A 25,818-nucleotide genomic window follows, 5' to 3' on the forward strand; every position below is an offset into this window, starting at 1 on the left:
TACTATTTTATTCTGCTTTTAATTAATGGTGATATTTTACTATTTGTATTCTGATTTTAATTAATGGTGATATATTAATATTTTTATTCTGCTTTTAATTAATGGTGATATTTTACTATTTTTATTCTGCTTTTAATTAATGGTGATATTTTACTATTTTTATTTTGCTTTTAATTAATGGTGACATTTTACTATTTTTATTCTTCTTTTAATTAATGGTGATATTTTACAATTTATATTCTGCTTTTAATTAATGGTGATATTTTACTATTTTATTCTTCTTTTAATTAATGGTGATATTTTACTATTTTTATTCTTCTTTTAATTAATGGTGATATTTTACTATTTTATTCTGCTTTTAATTAATGGTGATATTTTACTATTTTATTCTGCTTTTAATTAATGGTGATATTTTACTATTTTATTCTGCTTTTAATTAATGGTGATATTTTACTATTTTATTCTGCTTTTAATTAATGGTGATATTTTACTATTTTATTCTGCTTTTAATTAATGGTGATATTTTACTATTTGTATTCTGCTTTTAATTAATGGTGATATTTTACTATTTTTATTCTGCTTTTAATTAATGGTGATATTTTACTATTTTTATTCTGCTTTTAATTAATGGTGATATTTTACTATTTTTATTCTGCTTTTAATTAATGGTGATATTTTACTATTTTTATTTTGCTTTTAATTAATGGTGACATTTTACTATTTTTATTCTTCTTTTAATTAATGGTGATATTTTACAATTTATATTCTGCTTTTAATTAATGGTGATATTTTACTATTTTATTCTTCTTTTAATTAATGATGATATTTTACTATTTTTATTCTTCTTTTAATTAATGGTGATATTTTACTATTTTATTCTGCTTTTAATTAATGGTGATATTTTACTATTTTATTCTGCTTTTAATTAATGGTGATATTTTACTATTTTATTCTGCTTTTAATTAATGGTGATATTTTTCTATTTTATTCTTCTTTTAATTAATGGTGATATTTTACAATTTATATTCTGCTTTTAATTAATGGTGATATTTTACAATTTATATTCTGCTTTTAATTAATGGTGATATTTTACTATTTTATTCTTCTTTTAATTAATGGTGATATTTTACTATTTTTATTCTGCTTTTAATTAATGGTGATATTTTACAATTTATATTCTGCTTTTAATTAATGGTGATATTTTACAATTTTTATTCTGCTTTTAATTAATGGTGATATTTTACTATTTTTATTCTGCTTTTAATTAATGGTTTAATTTAATTAATTAGACTATTTTTAATGCTATTTCACACTCATTTACATCAAAACTGTGATTATTGTACTGTAAATGCTCTTATTCTGTCTAATTTTGTACAAATCTTTATGTTTTTGCTGTGAAGCACTTTGGGCTGCAATTCTTGTATGAAAGGTGCTATACAAATAAAGTTTATTATTATTATTATTATTATTATTATTATTATTATTATTATTATTATTATTATTATTATTATTATTATATTATTACCGGTTTGAAGTGTTGTTGATGTCCGAGCAGGGTCCCATGTTGTGACTGTTCAGCCTGTGAGAACCTAGATTTCAAAATCATTCAACAAATATGTTAATATGTCAAAGTATATTCATTTGCAAAATTGCAGGAAAGCCATAAAAGTTGTAAACATGGAGGTGATTGTGTTGTTCCTCATCTCTCCAACAGATGTCCCCCTAATGTCATATCTTCCAGCTCCACTCAGAAACCAGGCAGAAATACATAATCCAAAATTCATATTGTAGATACATTTATATAATATCTTTTTTCTTTACAATGGAATTGATCTGTCACAAATAAATGACCCAAACAAAAAGCACACAATACAGTCAATAAACCAAACCTATAGAACATATGATTGTCACTTACTGCGAGTCACAAAAAAAGTACATACCGTGAATAAATAATCTACAGAAATATGTACAATATGCACAACAACAATTCAAATGGAAGTGCAAATAAAGCTTTGGATCCATGTACAGGAAAAAAGGTAAGCAGATGTAGACTGAGCCAGCTGTCCCCCAACACACAGTATGAAGCAATAATCATCTAGAAGTCATAAATCTTCAGGACATTAAGTAACATTTAGGCTTTGAGCTCCTGCTTTTAATGACTTTTAATAATAATAAGCGACAAAAAAATAAACCAGAGAATAAAATCAACACATTATGTACAGTGTATCGCATTCCACAAAAAAAAGTATTTAATGCTTATCGTCCAATGAGGATCAAGGCAACGACCACGGGACTACAGGCGGCTGAGAGAGAGAGACGCAGAGAGAAAGACGGATCCAGAGAGGAGGCGGCTCAATGCAGAGGAAACAAAAAAAAAACAACCCTCATTGTGCTCCTGCTGGCTTCCTTAGCCGATACTGACAGAATCAGGCTGCGAAATTTAACACTGTACAACTCTGTTACCTTTCCCCGTCTCGACCGACTGAGGGAAAAAAAAAAAAAAAAAAAGGGAGCTGGTCAAAGGAGGCTGCGTGTACGCTTTTGTGTGTGTACCTCACTCCCGTCGGGTCGGCAACACACACACACACACACACACACACACACTTAGCACAACGCACACATGTGAGCGGCAGTCTGTAACGTCCCTAACTTTTAAGTCTCTGGTGGGTTCAGGAGCTCCAAGTTACCCAGAGTTCAAGTACTCCAGCGCCACTTCATAGCAGAACTTGTACTGGTCCTAGGAGGCGAGAGGAAACAGAACAAACATGTTACAGAGATGTGTACGGCTGGATCAACATGCACAAAGACAGAAAGTAGGCCTCTATTAGCGTCCTGCACAATGTATTTAGGAATATGCACCATGTAAAACACAAATAACTTTGAGTATAATGAGTATAAGTCAATAAAAATGTGTTAATGATATGTTTTGGGCAACAACATTTCTTCATTTATCTGTAAATAAAATAATCTGAAGGTAATTAAAGCCACACACTATAACATGTCAATAAATAAGACCTGTCAAAATGTATTTCTTAATATTTCTATGAATTTATCTGCTGTGAGACGCACAGTAAAGCGGTGCAGGTACAGGTAAAGTCACTTGTTGACCACAAGAGAGTAGAATTTAGTGACTTTTAAAGGGACAATCCACAGATCAATAGGTCAATAGAAATGCTGCAGGCGAGCACGAGGATTATCTTGGCTTTGCTCTCACCAGGTATTAAGGGTCTAATTTAAAGATGCTATTGGTTGCATTATGGAAATGTAGGGTTTAAGAATTCTTTAAAACTTGGGACTAAAAAGTCAAAATGTCTTGCTCTTTTCTTTCCTACTTTAATATTCTCTTTTGAGTCCGCCAAGTACAAAGAAATAGCTGGAATACTCTCTTTCAATAGCATCTGGTACTCTGTGAGGTTATAATAAACTCTAATAAACAATATAATAATACAATAAAACAAGTCTGCTGCAATGCTCCTCACCAGCAGGTCCACCATGTTGGGTTTATTGTTCCTCAGTGTTTTCACAGCGTGGAAAACATCCACAGAGCGTTGGTGTTGCAGCATCTCGCACACAATGCTGATGGCGCAGAATGTCCCACTTCGGCCGCCCCCGTTACTAGAGGTTTCACAAAGCAGTTGAGCATTAGAAAGTGAAATATAATGTGAGTTCAGTGTAATATAGAAAGGTTAAGGTTGCCACACGAGCTGACAGAGGGGGGGGGGGGGGCGAAGAGTCTCGTGCAGTAAAGCTCTCCAGTCAGTAGGTGGAGATGTTTAATCTTTAATGGCAGCACTGACTGAACTTCCCCTCCCTGCACTGAGTGGAGCGGTAACTTACAGACAGTGGACCACAGTGCGTCCCTCGCCTCCGTCGTACTCTTCCTGCCACTTGTCCACCTGTCGAATTAGCTTGAGGAAGGAGCGTTTGGACATGGGCGTGTCTCGGTACATCGGCCAGCCCAGGAACTGGAACTGCTGCACCATCCGGTAGCCGTCCTGAGGCTGGAGGGGAAGGACACACCGGTTATCCCAGGTTAACACAAAGTAGGAGGAGGGGGAGGGGGGCCATGGGGGGGTTAATCGCTGCTGTGCAAAGATGCAATCAGACTGTAAAGATGCAGCTAAGCTAAGCCTCGGTGGCGAGAGATGGATAAGGGCACGAGGAGTCAATGAAGAGACGTATGCGCAGACAGATGAGCACACTCACAGCTGGAGACACATAGTTAAGATCTGAGCTGCAGACACTCTAAATCACACTCAGACGCATCGATCGATAACACTCGTCCGTCGATCATGTATGATTAGATGGTATTCCACTTTAACACGGTGGTGACGCCTCTGCCGGCCAGACGCCGTTATAACACGAGCGGTGACTGTTGACGAGCGCGTGCACAGACTTTAGGGGTAAGGAGCTTACGCAGGTGACTGCAGGTGACGCGGGCGGGACCCTGTCTGTGCGCGGATTGACTGCTAGCTCAATATTAAAGGGTCAAAAACATAGTCGGACGTCGTGGCGTCTACAGATTGTTTCAATTATATTAGCTGAAGTTGTGAGATGTGCGTCTCCACTCCAATGACAAGTGAATTAAGGGCTCACATAATAAATGTGTTTAGTTTAAAAGCTTGGTCAACAGCTTTCAATACAAAGACCCTACAATAAAAACTGTTCAGGTTAGGGTCTATGAATTATCTAGAGCAGTTGTTCCCAATCTGGGGGGGGGGGGGGGGGGGGCCATCTGTGCACTCGCAGGATTAAGAAAGAAAAACATTTCTTCCTTTGACACAAATGTAGGTAGAATCTTCTGACCCTCTGTTGTATCTTTGTGAAATATTGGATAAAAGTGAGTTCTTAACCGAGTAGACGTTGCTTTGTTTTGGGGGGGCACGAGCTGAAAAAGGGTGGAGACCCCTGATGTAGAGCACTACATTTAAAAGGAATGAATGTCATAGGTGTCAATCATTTCATTTGAACACTTTTAGTCAAAATAAAATGTTATAAATAAAGACATTTCATTTTTAATTGGTGTAGAAAACAATATGTATTTAACAATGACGTGGCAGGATTAGTGCAAGTGAAGTGTTTCATCGTTTGAATTCTGTTCTAACCGAAAGGTGTTGATTGAAGGTAACAGTGAGTTCAACTTCTACCTTTTTAACTACGTGTGAGAATTTCTCAGGCCGTGTAAAAGACGGTGACTTGAGGCGATCACACCTCGGTCCAATCACTAGTGCAGAGGCAGAGTTACAGAACAGGCTCTGCCTCTGCACAGCTTGAATGGACAGCGAGTGGGACGTGTGAGGTGTGCATTCACAGAATAAATTGGCTATTGTGATCACCAAAGAGAAGTTACGGAAATGAGAAGCAGACACGACACGATCACAGACATGTAGTGTTTCTGTGTAATGTGCTGTGTTTGAATTTTGACCCTCCCGTGTCTCCGTACCCGCGCTGCATTGTAGATCCGAAAGATTCTGCTGATGATGTCCTCCTCCAAGTCGGCGGAGACGAACTCCACCTGGATGGGTCCGTGGCGGTGGACGCCGTTTTCTGGCCAGTACTGTGGGCACAACTAAACAAAATAGGCACGTACACACACATACATTCACACACAGAGAAACACCGGCACACACACACACACACACACGCAGACGAAACGAAGGAAACACACAGGAGAAACAAAGAAAATGGAAGATGATTCATTAGTTTTGGAATCCAAACTCCACTAACTGAAGCCAGTGGCACCGAGTTCAGAGTCGTACACATGGTTGTTCAGTGAAACAGGTTGATGTTGGACATGAATCACAAGAAACAAGAAGTAGAGAAGGTGCTTTCTTTAAAAAACAAATATATGATGAATTGCTTCTTCACAAGAGAACATTCAGACAAAAGGCTGGAATAGATATTTGATAGCCCAAACAATAAACACAGATGCTCTCCTCGTGCTGAATCGGAGTTTTATTCCTAATCAACTGACCCTTTGTTGAAGAAACCAAAAGACACATTCCCAAAAGACCTTGTTGTCGTCTCAAAACATGCATTCTTTCTTTCTTAAAAGCTCTCAAAACGTATTCTTTAGGGCGAGAGACAATCTGAGAATCTGCTCTGTGAATGAAAAAGGTAACGAAAGAGAGAGAGAGAGAGAGAGAGAGAGAGGCGACGACATGCAAGCAAGGGGGCCAGGGGCCGGGGCTCGAACCCGCTTCAGTGACTCAGCCTTAATCTAAATCTATTGCAACTGTTTGTATTTTACTTTTAGCGAATTCATTAATTACTTTCCACTCGTTCACATGTTACAGCCGACACAATGTGTGGATCAACATTCTTTAATTAAATCATTCATTTGATAAAGGCAAATGAAAAGTATGTAGAATAACAGGCGTCGTCTCGCTAATGGAGAGTCTTAAGACGCTGTCATTGATCGCTGTTACCGGCCGCGTGCAGCGGGAGAAACAATCCCCTGGGACGGCATCATAAGAGCTCAAACAAAATCTCCCCTATTTCCGCTCTTCAGGAGAGAAAGCCCAGTTGAGAACATGCACCTGCAGAGCCAACCGTCGGCCTCACAGCACTAAATCAGACTAGCGGAAGCGTTCACGCACAGATGGACAGATTCTCCACAGACAGAGAGAGTCATGAACAAACAAAGGGGAGAGAACCTGAGAAGAATGCAAACAACAGGCCGGAGCACATGCATATAAACACACACGCAAATATCCACTTTCTTTCTCGAATGCACAAAAAAACAGAACACATTTACAGTCTGCGTGGCAGCAAGAGCACCACTTTCCAGCGTCCTTTGAGAGCCTGTCAGAATCTGACAAATTCAACAGATGCAAAAACAAAAAGATGCTGATGGAGAAGATAGTAAGCCTCCACCTCCCTCGTCTCCATCTACCCCTTCCTCCCTTCCCACCTGTGCTGTTTCCTTGGCTGGCTGACTGGCTGTCTACAGTGAGAATATTGAATGAAAGGCCTTTTCTATCCAGCCAGTCAGTCAGTCACCTAGGGAAAGGGGATTTGGATGGGGAGAGCAAGCTGGGCTTCAGGCTTTGATCCGCAGGTGTTATGACAGAGCCTCGGGCTGAGAAATCTGGATAGTTTCTTCCACAGGCCTGTCTCTCCATCTACCTGCGCTTTCATGGCAAGTCCTCTTCCACTCCGCAGCATCCACCTCATTTCAGACATACACCGTATATATATATATATATATATATATATATATATATATATATATATATGTTGTTGCCAGCACAGATACATCCAGGTTCGCCCCCCCCTTGGATTCATACTGGAAGAAAACAAACTAAAAAAGCAATCTCTACTCTGAATCCAGTTCCCACGCTGTCCTTTTGTACGGCTTTATTAGATGCAGTCTTCTGATGAAAGGAACTGCTTCATCTGTTTGCCAGTGCGCTTTTTTCCCCGCAATATCCCCCACAAGGATTACTTTGTTTATTGAGTGTGTGTGTGTGTGTGCGTGTGTGTGTTTATGCACACGCATCAGGTCGGGTTTACCTGGGCCGGGTCGACGTCGTTGAGCATTACTATGGATGTGCAGTGGTAATCCAGCACCAATCTCCAGAAGTCCTTCACTGTGTTCGGCAGCGGGTGCTGGGTCACTATGAAAGCAGAGGGCTGCTTGTAACTCTGGAGGAAGAAACAGAAAGATTTGAAACACCGTCGCTCGTCCATATTACATTGCACGTTAACCGACAATCCACCAAGAATAAAGCAATAACCCTTTTTAAATGACCTCCCCTCCTATGAGCCGCTTTACACTGAGTGCAGTTTCTAATGGAGATTCCATGTCGGGAGAGACACGCTGCACTTTTAATGTGGTTTCTGGCTGGCCCGGTGGTGACTGAGAGGCTCGTGGACCTGAAGGGGTCATGTGCTCAATCCAGGCAAGAGCCAAAAAGTCCATCACTGGACACGAGCTTTGTCAAGTCCTTGTTTTTCCTATACTTTCCATTTCTCAATATCTTTATTTTAAATTGTATAACTCTACTCACATAAGTCCACTTGTCAGCACAATACTTTTCAATGAACATCGTTCTTTTGTTTGCCAAGGCCTTCTCGTTTGTGCGTGGGTGGGGGGGGGTGGCGACTGGGAAGCACGCATATTTCATTTTACGCATTTAGTCGTTTTGTCTCCTTACATCTCTTTCTACAAAGTGCATGTGAGAAACAAAAGTCCTTGAATCCTAAAAGTAAAGTTCAAGTCCCAAGGTTACATTTCTGCCTCAAGATATATTCAATGTCACAGTAGTCTTAACATCCCATGATGTTTTCCATTATTCCATTACTATCAAACGGCACAGTATCTGCTTTGACAAGAAAAGCAACATGTGGGAAAGTTTCAGCTCACGCAGAAAGAGACGGCTGCAATTTCATGCCTCGTGACTCAGTGTCAATTTACTTCTTTTAGAATCACCGGGATTCAGTTAGAAATAATTAGAATAACGCTGGAAAAATGCTCCTTACAGCGACTGTGTGAAGTGAATATCCCTAAAACAGTGAAATGTTCCACTCTTACGTCCATGAGCGCGGCGTTGATGTAATTGGAGCTCTCCCCGTCGATGGTGATCAGGAAGGGGAGGCAGCGGTCTGGAGGAAGGACGTCCATGCAGCGGTTCTTCTCGTGGTTCCTGGGCAGCAGGGCGATGCTGCAGTCCTCCACCCGCAGCGTGGGAGTCACCATATTCAGAGTCTGTCGGGGGTGGGAAGCAGAATTACACACCGTCGCACCGACGCAGCAAGGTAGGCACTTGGGTCTTGAGTGCGCTAATTATCTCCCAATATGGTAATTAACAATGCAATTCTTTAATCAGTTACATTAGCGATAGCTCTTACTCCCCTGATGTGACTGTGATGAAACTTAGGGGGGCGATGCATCTCATATAACACTGATTGGTCCGAGGAGGGGTGCTACTATTACAGATAAAAGCAAGGTGATATATTTGCCTCTGATTGGCACAGAGGGGGACCGCGCCATTCGTCAAGAGACAACATGTTTACTGTTGTTTTGAACTTATTCCCGCACTTGAGATAATGCTTTATTATTATTATTATTATTATTATTATTATTAGTAGGGATCTGCACACCAAGGGCCTTATCGACTTTAGAATCTCCTTACCCGAAACTCCTCTTTGATGGGGCTGGAGTTGGTCTGCGGGTCCAGGCGGTTCATGTCGTAGTACACGGAGCGGAGCTGGCTGGCAGGAATGGTGGTGTCGCCGCATAGACATGCCTCCAAGATGGCGTCATGGATGAAGACATACTGCTCCTGCAAAAAACAGCATCCTCATTGCGGATCTATCAGACGTCTAAGACTCCTGACAACATGTGACTTCCTTTCATTAGCAGATATGCACGAGCCAGTGTTCCTCTAGAACAATTCAACGACCTTTCCACAACCTCACCAGGATTATTCTTTACCCCTAAGGCTCTTTCTATGACTAATATTTGTCATTGTCTGTGTTCAAAGGTTACATTACATATTTTTGCATATTTTTGGTACAAAGCTGATTTCATTATTTTACAAAAAAAACAACCTAAAACCGTACAAATATTTAGACGACTGGAAGAAAGTATTTTCTTAAAGTCCACGACCTTTTCAGGCTTTTGATGACCCTGTCAAACCGTGGTGACCTCAACCAGTTTGAAACTTCATCGTCATTACAGTCACGATCAAGGCATGAGCAGGGCCGACGTCTTAACCAGAACAGCCGCTGCTTTGTTAACTTCCAGCAGAGCAAAGCTGGATATCGCGACACATTTCCTTCCTCTTCGCATCACTCAGTCAAGCGGTCGACATGGTGACACAGCTTGAGGCTTGATGCAAATCTATTCTGAAGTGACATTTGCAGCTGACACTCCCTTGTCACTTCGGTCCAAAATCCGCACACATGCACAAGGGTCACTGATTTACACATTTACAGAGAAACATGTGTTGCCATTTGTTAAGTCGAGAGCAGACGGTGAACCGCTGACCTGAGAGTTTGACTAACTCAGGCTGGGTCAGCGGGTCGGCGGCAACACGGCGCTCGCACTGCAATCCACAGATTGATAGATCGTATCTGAGCGCATGAACTATAAACAACAACAAGGCTTTTCATTTCCGTGGACAGAGGAAAAGAAAAACCCCACGTTGGAGACTTAGTGTCTGGCCGCAGGCTGAACAGCCGTGCCAAAGAGCCTGAAACACCTGCGAGGGTGTACACACACTTTGAAGGTCACTGAATTTGAGGAGAGTGACTCAGGATGAACAACATTTGGTCTCCAGTTACTCAAAACCCAATTCAAACGTCAACGATGAAGCATTTGCCCATTAAGTCCAATGACGCCTGTGATTTAAAGGGAATTACGGTGAAATGATGCATCCAACGAGACTATGGACACCTCCAGATGGCCGGTGTTCAGGAAAAGCACAAAGTCCTTTGCTAGCCAACACTGGCATAAAGATGGAGGATGAGCCAAGGGTGTTTTCAGCCATCAATATGAGCTAAATGCTCTCAGTTACAAGCCTTTTAACCTTTTTATTATAGCATGTATTGCCAAGCACTTGTCTCTAGCATCCTGGGAAATAGTTGGTGTGTGCTCTTCAATAAATGTCTTTTTGTGAGAAATCATAAAAGTGTAAAGTCGTAGCTATAAATACATCGAGCCGCAAATATAAACACGATGCATCTGATGTTCCAAGCAGGTTAAAACAAGCACCGAAGAGCACTTACACGTAGAGGTCAATTATAATCTGGATAGTTTGATTACATAATGAAATATATTCCTACGGTTTGAAAAAAATGCACTTGACGGCAAACAATTCAAACTAATTATACTGCATTTTAAGAGATAATGGGCATCACCAGTCACTGGCTAAAAGTCTTTACAGACTGCGTCGCTTTGTCCTGCAGAAATATTGACTAATACATGTCAGGTAATAATTCCCTTTTCCTGGAAATAATACACACAAGAGCTCCTTTCTTCGCTGTTAATTCTCCTGTTGTGGAGCTCCAGAGGAGCGGGGGCTTATGCTAAGTATTACTCGCAGATACTAGTTAATCCACATTTGATGGCAACAGCCTGTGGATCTGCATCCTCGCTGCTCCTGTGACTCGTGAGTCTCTGTGGGAGCGCACTGTTGGACGGATTTACCGTACCTCGGTCTGGACCATGTTGACCCTCCGTGAGCGCAGCTCCCTCACGCAGTTGTAAATGTCCACCACACCCTCTCTCTCCGCCATGTCGAGCATGATGTCGATGACGATGAAGCAGCCGGTTCGCCCCGCCCCGGCACTGCAGGGAGACACACAGATGGGAAACCTCAGTGGTGAGAGAGAAAGCACTGGAGTAGGACACCTTACGTTTGGCATTAGAAGTAATACAAATATGTGTTCATGTTTTGTTTCCTTCTTCTTGCTTTTAATAGACATATTTTAAAGGGTAGGTGCATGCATAAGTACACACTGACTGGTTCAACTGAGGGGACCTAAAGTATGAAACAGAGCGGTCAGTTCCAGAGCACACCAACCTGCAGTGAACCACCATGGGCCCAGCATTGGTCAGAGTCTTGGACTTGACTCTTCTGATAAATCCCAGCAGGCCCGTGGCGTGATAGGGCACCCCGTGGTCCGGCCATCCCGTGAAGTGAAACTGTCGGATCTCCCGGATCTCATGAGCCCCTCTCTGAAGAACAGAGTCATCACGTTAAACACACAAAGCACAGCGAGAAGACGAGAGGATACAGTGTGCAGGCGATGCGAGAGGTCCTGCTACAGCAAATATAGAGTTGGATTGAATACAAACACACACTTCATGGGCAAAGTTAGGGAGGGGATGAGCAAAGTTTCCATTATCTAACAGCAAACAGGATGTTCAAGGCTGCTTCTTAACCTATTGGAGAGTAGCAATGTTCATGCATGCCTCTCCCTCCAGGGACACGGGATTATATAAATCTATAATCAGGACACTGTGAGTTCAACACTGCTATTAAAATAGGGAATTAAAATCAAAGAAATGTAGAAAAAAGGCAGAAAACTTTATTATTTTCAGCAAATACACTTTAAAAAAGGTGCTTGTGCTTAAATAACCTCTTCAGCCAAACTGCTCAACAGCCAAAGGTCGAGGTCTTAGCACTGAGCACAACTCTGAATGCTGTTTAAATTCTCTTAGTAGACAATAGAGATAAAAAAGTGTACCTTCTCCACAGCAAAGGTCCTGATGACATACTCTGACAGCAGCTCAGTCTCTATCAGCGTCACCTTGATGTCTCTGTAGATCTCAGTGTCATCAGGCCAGTACTTACAGCACTTCACCTGAGAGCGACAAAAACAAGTGTTTTATAACCACATGCGCACAATACTGTATGCTAACTGCAATGATGCATTTACACACACACACACACACACACACCACACACACACATTTCATGTTTGAATGTGTGCAAGTTTGCAGGCCACCATTTTTCCAATAAAGATAATTGTCACCCTGCATTTGCCACTTGATATTTCAGTGTCTGAGACATTTCTCTGAAGTCAAAATGAGATTTGCTTGGTATTAGTTTCGACCCCCGGTCAAGGATCTGCTGTAAATGGGAATCGTACGTATCGATGGAGAGCTCATTGTCGCATTATTGCTTTTTTCATTCTCACATCGATAATGTGAAAATGAGTCTGATGGTGGACTGTGCAGAATGTGAAACAGAACAGACACTGAGAGGCAGGAGGGGGTGGGGGGGGGGGAGGGAGAAAAAAAGGACAAAACATTAAAAAGATGGTGGTTCTACAATTGGATGAGGGAAATATAATGACAATCCAATAATGAGAAGAAATAATAAACCCACAGCTGTTTAAATCAGATTTCCCAACAGAAACCTAAAACACCCCACTGGAAATATTACTTGTATTAGGTATCATAACAGTGCAAAATTACACCCCCCCACCAATCCCTCCTTTCCCCCCCCCCCCCCCCGTTCAATTAAACTGTTGCTACTGAGGGAGTAAGGCTTGGTAATAGAGATTGAGATCATGGTATCAGAGAATGATAATTTTTGATGAGGGATAAATGCAACATCAACCACAACTAGATTCAATTTTCATTTCTGGAGTCTATACGCTGATTAGGAATGAAATGAGATTTTGGTTGGTGTAGTGACAGAGGGGGACTCTCAGGTCCCTCTCTGTGACACCCCTGATGACTAATCCCCGAAGACAAATCCACCGTCCGCTTCCAGCCAGATTGAATTAGGTAAAAGCCATTACCTTATTAGATCACTCTGAATCAGGTGCCTGGTTTTTATTTTGGGGGGGGAATTAGCCTTTTGGCTAAATTATGCCAGTGTACACACAGATGTTCTTTTTTTTTTGTTTTCGCGGGCACACTTATGAGCGTGCGACTGCGTGTCTGCACGGCACTTTGACTCATTCGCTCGCATTGAATACAGCGTAGGGAAAAGAAGCACACGTAGTATCACCTCATCACACACACACACACACACACACACACACACACACACACACACACACACACACACACACACACACACATCCGCACACTACCTTCCAAACCAAATCTCTCATACATCAAAGCACGCGGAGCGCCGCCCCTGTGTGTGAAGCCAGCGGGACGCAGAGGCTGTGTGTGCCAGGATTTCCCAGAGTTCATCAGCAACTGTGCCGAGCAGATGGCCCACTGTGATACGGTGGAGTGGTTTTATGGGGCCCTCTGAGAAGCCACCGTCACTGTGACCAACTGTGCCTACCGCCCGCCATTGGACAAGGATCATATAACAGACGGTTTCGGGGGCCGGGGCCCGCCGAGGACGACACCGCAGCTAAGCAGGTGTGGAGAAGGTGTGGGGCGGGCCGGGCTGGGCTCAGCTACTGTAGAGGAACGGCCTAATGAGGTACCTAGAGATGGGCCCATGAATCATTATCATCTCTGCTACATTTAAGCCCCTACCGAAAATGCACATCAGCGAAATCAAGGTGCGCCTGAGTTTAAGGGGCTTTCAGTGTGAATGTGTTTAAAATCCTTGGGAGAAAATCCCCTGGAAGTCATAGCATTACACTCTACGCTAAGACCTTCATTTTCTCTTGATTATAACCTTACCAGGAGGAACTACACTGCGACTTAAGTGGAACAAATTAGGACTGAAGTAGGGCTCTTCCTTTTTTTCCTTCTCCCGAGGTAGACCACATGCTATAGTGAACAAAAGAAAAACTTCAAGGCTCTACCATTAGTTTGAACATTACGAGCCATCTTCACCACTCTATAACAGTCCTCTTTTTGTCCAATGAGGACAACATTAAGAGATGTTTCTGCTAGAAGCTGGCGGCTACAGCAGAGTATAATCTCCTGTTATAGAGCCACTCGGATGAAACGCTATTCAGTTGCCTGGATGCCTCTCTGGTAATGAAGGCCATCAATCAGCTTCTTCTCACTTCTCACTGATCAGATAGATGGAAAAAGAGCCAGCGGCAAGCAAGACACACACACGCACACACACACACACAGAGAGAGAAACATCTGGGCACTGTGATGTCCAAAAAATACACACAAAAGGCACTGAAAAAGATGGCTCCGTTTGCCTTGAGATACAATCAGGCTGTCAGTCGACCGGGGGCAAGGTAATCTTATTTGGGATTTGTGGTGAGAGCGAACATCTAATTAATACCCACCCTGCCCACTTCCACCAGGTTGGTCACCATGACGATAGCTGCAGTGTTCTCCTGCCACACCATCCTCCAGAAGTCAAAGACCGTCTCCTGCATGGGGCCTTAGAGAGTGAGAGAGATACCAGTTAGTAAATCACACGTCACTTTATTGCAACATCTATTGATCTCTAGTCCCGTTTTATAGTGTTCATTACAACGGAAGCTGTTTTCCTTTATCTGGACAAAATCCAGTTATTCGGGCCTCTTCACCTTCAGAAAAGGTCGGAGGTCGAGGTCGGGGCTCTGTGCAGACCTTCCTCCACACCAATCTGAGAAAAACCTTTCTTTATGGGCCTCGCTTTGTGCACGAGGGAAAAGGAAAGTCGTCACATATTTAGAAGCAACCTATTGTTTAAAATATCCCCGTGTGTTTGAGTGTGAAGATGGCAACTAAAGGTTGTTGGCCAACTCGTGGAAAACGACCTCAGAACTACACAACACGAGGTACGGGTGTCCACTTTTCTGATCACCTTCATAACAGTAGCAGTGTGTGAAAGCTCTACTTCAGGGGTGTCAAACATGCGGCCCGGGGGCCAAAACCGGCCCACGGGACGACTTTGCAAAGTGTAAAAATGAAGTAAAGTAAAATACTGTTCCAGACACCTGTGAGTAAATGTGTTGTGCCTTTGTAGACACACTGTGATCTGTACGTTGTAACACACGTGTGTAAATGAAAAAATGAGGCACAATAAAAAATAGAAAATTCAGGTTGTTCATAATGTTTTGTAAAAAGATTAAGTTTGAACATTTTCAGAATGTACTTTCTTGCAGTAAAACGAAGGGAAGATGTGGAGTTGTTGTTATTTATATGTTATTATGCTGTGATCTTACTGGTCCGGCACACTTGAGATCACATTGTGCTGCTATGTGGCCCCTGAACTGAACCCCTAACCCTGCTCTACTTAGTGCCAGGCAGAACAGTGAGTGGTAAAATGTTAATTTTGTAAAACATTTTTTCCATCATTCTTCTCCCTGTATTAATCTTATGAGTAACTTCTTGTTTAATTGAATGCATTATTCATAAACGACTTTTTAAACACAGTAATTGCAAGCATTATTTCCTCTGCTTATGTAGACGCTGTGACGACATGTTTTTTTACACTTTGTGTCTGTCTTCAGAGGCAGACAGAGAAGCAGATCAACTTGCACACAATACACACACACACACACACACACACACACACACACACACACACACACACACACACACACACACACACACACACACAGGGGATTTGGAGGTATTACAGTGCTACGGCAACAATGCAGTTTATGGAGCATTTTCACTTCTTGGATCGGGTTTTGAAAAACATGTCAACCCAGCTTTATTTATAGTGCTTCCTATAACAGATTCATAGCAAAGTGCTTACTCTAGCAGAGGGTTTAACTACAGATGAAAACAATAGAGTACAAATAAATCACAAATTTAAAGATGAGGCTAAAGCCTGTATGTATTTGTGTGTGTGTGTGTGTGTGTGTGTGTGTGTGTGTGTGTGTGTGTGTGTGCGCGCGCAGCACATCACAGCTCAAAGTAATTACCACTACACCTCATCTGTTCAACACCGACCTTTCCACTGAACCGGACCCTAACGTGTCTGGTGAACATCAAAATAAATGAGCAGCGAGCCATTGAATGCCTCCAATATTTAAAACTTCACTGAGCAATAATTGTGCATTGATAGGATTTTAATTATTATTCTGGTTAATTAAAATTATTAATATTAGTTTTAATCAAGCACCAAAAAATTCCTTCTGACAAATTAATTAGTGAATGCAAATCTCTGCAGTTGTGCATTCTCCTGCGTTGGCCCAAATTACCTGGAGACATGATAAATTATACACACACACACACACACACACGTACACACACACACCTTTGAGTTTTTTCTTCCTCGTCATTTATGTGGTAAGTAAATTTAATAACCTTTAGGCCGTTTGTTTTAAAAACAGGGCACGTAGAACAATTGAGTTATTTTTATTGGCTTTTGGCTGACAGCGTTTGGTCATTCTCTAAGTCTTAATGTGAAATTCAACATTGACATATAAAAGGAGACACATTTTCATGTTCATATTTGTACTTTCCAGTTTCTATTAGAGCATGTTTATATACTTTAATGTTAAAAAAACCCACTTTATTTTTCTCTTCCTGCGTCTGGATACACCTGTATTCACTCTGCTTTAGCGCCCTGTCTCTTTAAGCCCCCCCTCGCGACAAATAACATAATAAGTTACCTTTAAAATATTTTTTGTTGACAAAAGATTTACATATATTGTTTTCTAAAGTATTTCTTTGGGGCCAATTCTGCTTCTATGTGGATGCAATCCCCGTATTTGGTATACATCCGAACCACTAAGCCACGAGGACGCCCCCCCCCCCCATGGAAAATAAAACTAACCATGGAATATTACTGACATTTGCTCATCTTATCTAAAATGAAGGTTTTAGGGGCGTCTGGTAGCCGAGTGGGTAAAACGCATACTGTTCCGTATAACTGCAACGTCCCCAGCTGGGGACCTTTGTTGCTTATCCTCCCTCTCTCTCCTCTTTCATTTCCTGCCTGTATCTCCATCACATCACACAAGCTAATTAATGCAAAAAATGCCCCCCCCCTCCCATACAAATAAAGGTTTTATTGCATATAAACTGTATGTAATAGTTTGATAACTTGCAGGATAAGCTACGAGACACCAGTAGCAGCAGCTCCAGCATCCTTTTCTATTATTATAGTGTGTGTGTGTGTGTGTGTGTGTGTGTGTGTGTGTGTGTGTGTGTGTGTGTTGCATATTGGCGTACGTCTTCTGCAACAACCTAATTTCCCTCAGGGCATCAACAAAGTGCCATCACCGTTTTAATGACTTGATTGATCAAGCCATGTTTGATTTGCTTTCTGTGGTGCCTAAATGTTATTTTGACTGTCTAGCCTCCAACTGTACTCAAGCGCGACGTCATGCAACATATTTTGAATCAATTTCTCTCAAACTGTGCGAGGAAATTCAAGAGACCTTTTGTGGAAAAAAAATGAGAAATTATTCAAAATGAACCATCATCTCCACAATCATGTGTCGGCTTCCAGCCTGTTTGTCTCTTTAGAAAAACAACATTTTGCAGAGTATAATAGTTTTGTAAGATTGCGAATTGAACTTCTGCTGACTTATTTCCGTCCCAATTGGATATCTAGAAATTTGGAACAAAGCTCCTCAATATCTTCCATTTGTATTCCCACATTTCCTCTGCAATGCATGAGGTGCTTTGTCTCCATTGTAACTGTAGGACCTCAATCTACAATTCCAGTCACTTCCAGTCTCTCCGATAACTACCCAACCCGATTGAACCACCCACTCGGCTCCCTCCTACACTTGTCCCCGAAGGGAGGGTACACACTGCTGAGAAGTTTGGGAGAGGGAGACTGAGAAACAGGACAGCTGGTGTGTAGGACTTCAAGAATACAATAACACTTGGCAGTCTACAGTAAATCATTCAACGTGAGGCTCCTGCCAAGCTTCAGCCGGCCAATTTGTGTTTCCGTATACATGAAGAGATGGAGATTAGGTGAGCAGGGGCAGCGCTGAACTTGTTGACGGTCATAAGGAAGTGAGTACGGCTCTTGATCGGTTTACGAGAACAAACCGATCTCAAACACTAACAATGGTGACAGTCAGGAGACGGTTAGATATTTCTGAAGCTCGTTCTTTTCTATTCCTACCATAGGGTTAGAACGAGAGTAGAGTTTCCATTCAAATAAAGGTAGCAGCATGGTCAGAGCGGCGGCCATTTTTCTGTTTGCCGTTGCCATTGCGTAGAACTGAAGTAGGCTAACTTCGGCGTAAACCGACTTTCTAAAAGTCTCGGACTGACTGAGGTAAGATTTTGCAGCAACTGCTAAACAAGCAGAACAGTACGAGGCATGGAGAGACCACCACCATCTTTGAATTGCTGCAAGAGAGGAATTGTGCGTGGAGCCAAGTTGGGGGAAGTTTGGGGGAGGCACTTCACAGAGGAAGTGCACCAGTAGAAGCTTCACTTCCAGCTGTCAGAGAGCTGATGCTGCCGCAGCCGGCGCTCTGTTTTGGGACTAGGCCTGTTCCTCCTCAGAAGCGAGGAGCGTGACAGCTGCAGAAATCCCCCCAGCCAGGTACGCCACAAAACTCTCGATCAACGTGCGCGCATACACACTCACAGACAAACACGCCGGCGCTACGTTCCCCTCTTGCCCATTAATATTACATGCAGCAGACTTTGGCATAATGTACACTCACTTATCATTGATTTGCTCTCTCTCTCTTTCCATCTCCCCCCCCCCCCGCCCGTTGGGCTTTGAGATGTTAACCTGTAAATAATAAAACTTTTGCGCTGCTGGTGACATTTGGTGCGTGTGAAGGAGGGGAGGGAAGAGCAGAGAAGACCAGAGGGGGAAAACTTGATGAAATTGAACCCTTTCCCGCATCATGAATATTTTCCACATCACCAGGAGGACGCAGGGACTTATCAGAGCTGTTTGCACCGGGGCTTCAGTGTGATTCGCAGTCTACACCAGGAGGAAGCTCATGTCTGAACGGTATTTAAATGATCCGCAGGACATAAAAATGGACAGAGGCGAGGCAAGCAAACTGGGAGGGCTGAGCCGCGTGCACACGCTCAATCCGCTAAGTAGGTGAGCTGCAGTTGGCGTAGGTGAATTACTCAGAGTCAGTTGTTGTATTCCTGCAGAAATAATAAAAAAAAAAAGCCCTGGATGAGCGAATGACCTACATAATGAGGAGCGGAGCTTGGGTGATGAGGCTTTTATGGAGTGACAGCTGTTCTACCTGCCGTTGTCACCTTGACAGAGCAAAGGGACTCATCAATAAAGCCCAAACTAATGACTGTCATTGTAGTTTATAGCATAAGAGGACAGGGACAACGTTATTCCACACGTCTGGCATATTAAGCACATCCTCAGCCACCCCCACAGCCAATTTACGACGAAGATTTTTTAGCTTATCCGGCACTATTGCGGGTGTCATCATTTTCCGAGCTCCCGCTGGTCCCAGTGGACGCGAGTTGAAGTGTCACTCACTGAAAAACTTTACTGGGGGAGAGAAGAGACTACTTACTCATTTTTTTTCAGCAACTGTGCCAATGCCCAGGTGCTCTTTTCAGGTGCTACAGTATGCAGTTTGTCTGACTGAGAGAGACGTGTCTGTCTTCCCTATCATCTCAGGCTGCTCTTTGCCTCAGTGTCAGCACACTGAGCCTTCCTTCCTGCCAGTCTGCCGGAGCTGATGATGAATTATGAAAGCGCCTGCTCTCCCAGAAAATACAGATGTTTCTACACACACACACACACACACACAAACACAACACACACCTCCCCTCTTCCGTACTGGATGGCTCTACAGAGTGCTCGTGATACTGTTGACTCAATGAGAAAACAGGGGGCTAATTGATTTGAATGGAGACACGTTTGGCTTGCCATCTCGGAGAGGGCTTCTTTGACGGCACATGAATATTTGTAAATGAAACAGGGAATGCTCTTAACGACTATAGGACAATTACAGAATCCAGTTGGAATCCTTTCAATGTGCCTCTGTGAGAGAGTCGGCACTTGACAGTCAGCTTAGTTTTGAGCGTGCGACTCGGTGGTCAGCACACTGCAGGTGCTGTGCGTACAGGCAGACAGAGACGCTGAGCGGCCTGATTGGTATGCCTTCTCTTCCTGAAGTAAGAGCAAACAGAGGGTTGTTTTAATTGAGACACTGAGGAAGAGAGGCGATGCACTAATAAACAGGTAATTATGCAACTCCCAGCTCCGCCAAAGCAGATTGTGAATCCATTAAGGCCTCTTCGCAAAAACGCCTCTTCTTTTTTTTCCCCTTCTTCTTCTCCCTCCACTGATTTTTTTTTGTTGGTGCTCCCTCTAAAGTGGTACGCAAAATCCCCATGCACGCAGCCCCCGTTGTGTGGGAGTGAGGCTCTTAACGCAAAATTCATAACAATTAACCATCAATCAGACTTAACCTCTGGGGTCACGGTAAGTGCTCCTCGCACTGCGAATCTGCCGGCCAGATTAACACAGTGACAAAATGTGCCTGTACATGTCAGATAATCCATTCATTTATTCAGCTTTCTCCCAGACTGCCTGATTAATCGCTCCCACACCACCGATGGGAGGAAAGAGGGAAGAGACAGAGAGAGAGAGAGAGAGAGAGCGTGCTGTTCTGCTCGCTCAGGGGTCCGTAAGTGTGTGTGTGTGTGTGTGTGTGTGTGTGTGTGTGTGAGAGAGTGTGTCTGTGCACTGAGCAGCACCAGATTCCCCGAACACACACTTGACTGAGCATCAAAGAGGAGTTTGTAAGAGCGTATGTAAACAACGATGGGGTGTTCGGAGAGATATTGGCGAACACCTGCATACATGCATCCCCCCCCCCCCCCCCCCCCCTCAAACAAACAGACAGCCTTAAATTTTCACCGCCCACTCAATCCAACCCAGAGTGCCAATTTCTATAAAGTGTTATTCTTACCTTGAGTGGCGATGTAGTGATTTGGCCTGTGGTAGCCCTGCGAACAGAAACAAGTGGGAGAAGAGTCAGTTCACTTTCTTGCTACTCGTAAAAAGACGAGCTGTCGTGGTGGTGGTGGGGGGGGGGGGGGGGGCGTCCGTCTCAGAGAACACACACACTTGTCTTTTGATATTTCGTCTGTTTACCGGGAGTGCAGCTTGACCTTCGCACGCAAACTCTTCTTCTACATCAGAAAACTACAGAGCAGATTTAAAACTTGATGGGGTACCGGGTAACAGCTGTTGCCGTTTCAGATGTCCTGTTTGTGCACCTCACTGTTGCTCCACCTTAAGAGGAATTGTTTGAGAGATGTGCGTGCGGCTCTCGTCACATACCGTGCACAGTCAGCAGGCTGCCAGCTGTTTGCTACTGTGACCCATTCACTGACTCGGTGGGGAAGACACACGACCGAAGAGCTAGGGACGGATGCTGCTGGATGCAAGATGCATAAACACTCTCCATCACACACTCTATATGCAGCACACCTCTGGAGTAAGCAACCAAAGTGTTGATAATCCCCGAGATACAACTAACAGCACTGATCTTCACAATAGGCCCCTAGTCTCCCGGATTACTCTAATCCCTTCAAGTTTTATTTGTCCAATTCCTTGTCTTCTCTCCGGAGATATGAGGCAGGAAACAAAACATTAGGATTTAAAGGCTCTTCCCCGGCCCTGCCTCCTCTTGATTGCACCCCCCCCCCCCCCCCCCTCCCTCCCTCTACCCCTCCACACACCCCTGCTGCTCTGCTTATCTCACTCATATTCAATTTAACTTGGACTGTGATTAACGCTCCTCCAATGAAGGGAGAAAGACACAAAGGATATTTTCCTCACTCTCTCTCTCATCCACAGGGCTCTTTCAGCTCATTCAACTGTCCTCCATTTTTAATGACTTCTTTATCTCTGGACTGAGGAGGAGATTTGTTTGTGCTTTCATGTAAGTTCTGTCAAGTAAAGTGGAGGCCCAGTACGCCGTCGGATTAGAGGGGGAGAGGCAGGAAGAAAGGAGGGCCCTGACAGTGAATGTCAGGTGAGTAGAGCTTACTATAAATGGACTGCTGGATTTCTAGACGCATGTTACATGAGCTACACGAGAGTGTTTCCTCACGATCGGCACAAAGACATGTCCAAGTTGAAATTATTAATTGAACAGGCTTTGTTTCCAGGGATGTGTAAATTACTAAAGAAAAAGGGGAATTAAATGTGTTATGCTCCCTGTATTTTGCTGCATTGCTTATTACAATGATCATTTACATGAATTCTTTCCAGTAACAGTGGGCTGTAGAACATCTAAAATAAGCAGCATGGGATCTTGTTGCCTGTGGGCATGGAGTTGTATTATCAGTCTGAATATCATTACATAGCCCACTTTTGCAAAGTCTTGGGTACCAAACCTATCAGTGCAAAATACATTTATGTACTACTTATCTGCTTTGGCAAATACAATTTGAGTCAACGCAGCCTCTATTATGTCCACTGGCAAAGTGTCACATGGTTATGCTACACAGAAGTCATAGGGAGCGATGGATAACTAAAAGGGCAAAGTGAAATACTGCCCTGAGGCCTCAGACCCTAAGGGAGTCGCCGAAAGCCCCAGATTTATTGAGCGTCAGTAGATTTGTGATGAGTTCTTGCATTTTCTTGTGATTATGCACAATTAATATAAACTGAGCAACGAGGGCCTGAAGGAAAGTACTGCTATTATTATTATTATTATTACATACTGCATTATTAGCCCATCAGTAGTTCCCGACCTGCTAGGCGGGAAACTCCCTACATATCTGTGCAGACGGTCAACTCCATAGCATTCTGTTAGCACACGGTGCACAACCTCTTCGAGCCCCGTGTGCAAACAAACACAACTCTGCACACAACAGGCTATTACACTACGTTACCCTGCCTTTCCGAATGCTTATGAAAATACTCAATCAGCTGCAGAGAAAGGAAACATACCCCACTGGCTCTGCTTACTCGTACATGATTCGAAATAATCTGCAGTATAATAGAGTACAATAACAAACACTGTTGGAAATGTTCTACACATAAGAGTTTATTGGGCAGGACAGGCTTCTAGATGGGTTAAAAAGCTTTCTGAAGAGCAAAAACATCATTACCCATCTGCCTGCATTTCTACTAAGTACTTTTTCAATGAAGCTGGCAGAGCAGTGGAAATCCTTTTCAATCAGAGCCCTCTTTAATATGCGTGTATTCTTATCTTATAATGGGGCCCTCTCTATTGTGCGAGTCTTCTTCTGCAGCGGTCCTTTCTGCAGCATAATGGGCCATAAACTGAATAGTGGGAAAGGTAAATAATTTAAGCCCCCTGCATTTGCCGTGGCACACCTTGCATTATGAATTTATGTTTGAAGGCGTAACAAGAGATTACAAATTACCACATTAGAGGGGCGGAGGGGGGGGAGAACAGAAGATGGGAGATGGAGTGAGAGTTCTCTCCTGAGCAGGAAACCACTTAGAGAGTCAGGTACATCACCAGGCCATTACGCATGGAGTGGAAGCATCTGCTCAAAGAGGCCAATGAGCTGCCGCGATTGGTCACATCCTGCTATTAACACTACGATCAACAGCAAATCAGGTCAGAGCGGCAGGTTCTATATTGTGTGAGCTAAGTGGGTTAGATCGGTTTTCAACGAAAGGTATGTCTCACGCGACTTTTTAATGACTTTTACTCACTGTAGAGGAACGCTGAGTCACTCGAGTGCATGTTAGCGCTGTGCCGCAAGGACTCTCCTGTGGTAACGAAACCTCTGTAGGTAACTGCTGCGTCTACTTTGATTCACTAGTCTGTGCGTGAGGGTTCTTCAGTGTCCGACAGTAGAGGAGAAGGCAGAAGACTTTGTGTTGGAGGTGAAGCAGAGTGAGGATGAGACGCAGCTTGTGTTCAATTGCTTAAAATGGCCAGATGTGACAACGACAATGACTCCAGTCACCTTCCGGAGGCGGAGGAGGCAGTTGTGAGACTTTGTTTTTACGCTAAAACAAAACATGTAGGGAGGAGATCGACGTGGATGGTGAAGTGTACAACCAAACTTAACCAAACTCTGACTATAGAGTCAGAACTGTTCACATGAATCATTTGTTTGTCACAGCAATATTGTCTTTTATGGTAAGTAAAGACAAATGTCATTTAGTTATGAGAATGTTCACTTAATGGATGAATTGTGTCATTATCGCAGCCAAACTAGTTATTTTATGCACATCTCTGTAAATCTGCGTCTGTTTGTGATGTTCAAGGCACCGTTTTGAGCTCTCTTTGTGTATCTTGTATTCTTTTTTTCAGTTTCATCCATTCATAACTAAGCTTATTAATCATCCATGGAAAACCTCTCCTTCTTTTCCCTTCTCATTTTCACAACGTGTTCATGCTGTTGTTCAAAAGCAAAGTCCAAAACTATAACCTCACTTTCCCCCCGTGTGCTGGTTTGCCTTTTTTCTCTCCCAGTGCTGTCAGCCTCTGATCTTCATTCCTCTTAATATATCCAATGAATAGAGTGATACAGCAGCCCTCTAAAGTTGAATATAAAGGCACTGTGTGTGTGTGACTGCTTCTGTCTGCATGTGTGTGTGTTTTGGATGTGATGGGCAGGCAGTACGGGGCTGCTCTGTCCCTCAGGCCCCCTGCGACGGCGGCACCAGCGCCCTCTCTCTCCCCGAGAGGAAGCGCAGTGACCTTTGCGTTGGTGGCACTGGCTGGTGTGTGTACTTACATCAACGTAATTTGCATTAATGTAATCGGAGCTCTGTTCCCCCTCCAGGGCCTGCAGCCTGACACGGGAGTGATCATCTGGAAGAGAGGCAGAAGAAGAAACCAGCGTTGAATTAATCATATTAACGAGGGCATCAGGAGAAGAAAGGCGGGAGAGGGACAGAGAGAGGCAGACAGTGAAACAGAGGAGCAGAAAGCGTTGATGGAGGAGAGACCAGACTGGCATTATGCTGTGGCACAAATGAAAATGGAGTTGCGGAAATGCAACGTGGCTGACGAATGGCCGCTGTCATGTGACTGAGCCTGTATGACAAACACAATGATGCTGCTGTCACCTTGATGATATGAAATCAGAACAATTAGGAGCAAAAACTTGTATTTAAAATCTTATTTTTGGAACCTTAGGTGTATTTTTTGATGGAAAAACGTCAATTAAATGGTTAATAATGTCAGTTGTGAGAATGCGGTATGATAGGCTAAACCACAATACATTCATGGTCAGATGCATTTGTGAAATAAAAACTATTTAGACTCGACTCTGGGCTATGTTCATATGCAATTTGTTGGAAATAGTGGTATTCTATGTACATCATTTGCATTTTTAAGCTAAGTAATGTGACTTCCTTTTGGTCCTTTTCTATGACAGCAGTGATTTAAGAGGGATCAAATTCAACATTTTTCTAAACATTGCAGAGGCTACATGCTATGTGCCATTTGCTGTACGACTTTCTTCTCATAACTAGAAAAGACACTGCAGGAAGATGAATACAAAAGTAGATTGGAAAGGTCAAAGCTGCTCTCTCTGCCTGATAATAAAACTCTGTTTGAGCAGCTTAT

The 25,818-nt window shown here is 43.0% G+C and overlaps 1 protein-coding gene across 12 annotated transcripts in view; it reads right to left on the minus strand.

The window, feature by feature from the left end:
* Nucleotides 1-1,503: 1,503 nt before the first annotated feature.
* The window catches only part of LOC115022547 (receptor-type tyrosine-protein phosphatase mu), a 146,020-nt gene continuing 121,705 nt past the window's right edge, over nt 1,504-25,818 (minus strand). For 10 of the 12 annotated variants that reach the window (XM_029453576.1, XM_029453574.1, XM_029453575.1 and 7 more), the window contains 13 exons: nt 24,983-25,059; nt 21,217-21,253; nt 14,680-14,777; nt 12,199-12,315; nt 11,532-11,686; nt 11,161-11,296; nt 9,138-9,287; nt 8,537-8,710; nt 7,516-7,647; nt 5,444-5,569; nt 3,838-4,001; nt 3,480-3,615; nt 1,504-2,737 (listed from right to left, as the gene is read on the minus strand). In XM_029453576.1, the coding sequence (XP_029309436.1) occupies nt 2,684-2,737; nt 3,480-3,615; nt 3,838-4,001; nt 5,444-5,569; nt 7,516-7,647; nt 8,537-8,710; nt 9,138-9,287; nt 11,161-11,296; nt 11,532-11,686; nt 12,199-12,315; nt 14,680-14,777; nt 21,217-21,253; nt 24,983-25,059 (1,556 nt within the window). In that variant the 3' untranslated portion in view covers nt 1,504-2,683. The remainder of the gene's footprint in view (nt 2,738-3,479; nt 3,616-3,837; nt 4,002-5,443; nt 5,570-7,515; nt 7,648-8,536; nt 8,711-9,137; nt 9,288-11,160; nt 11,297-11,531; nt 11,687-12,198; nt 12,316-14,679; nt 14,778-21,216; nt 21,254-24,982; nt 25,060-25,818) is intronic. The other 2 variants (XM_029453565.1, XM_029453568.1) reach the window with 2 other exon arrangements.

The sequence above is a fragment of the Cottoperca gobio genome, chromosome 17 (assembly GCF_900634415.1).
Source record: "Cottoperca gobio chromosome 17, fCotGob3.1, whole genome shotgun sequence".
Taxonomy (NCBI): domain Eukaryota; kingdom Metazoa; phylum Chordata; class Actinopteri; order Perciformes; family Bovichtidae; genus Cottoperca; species Cottoperca gobio.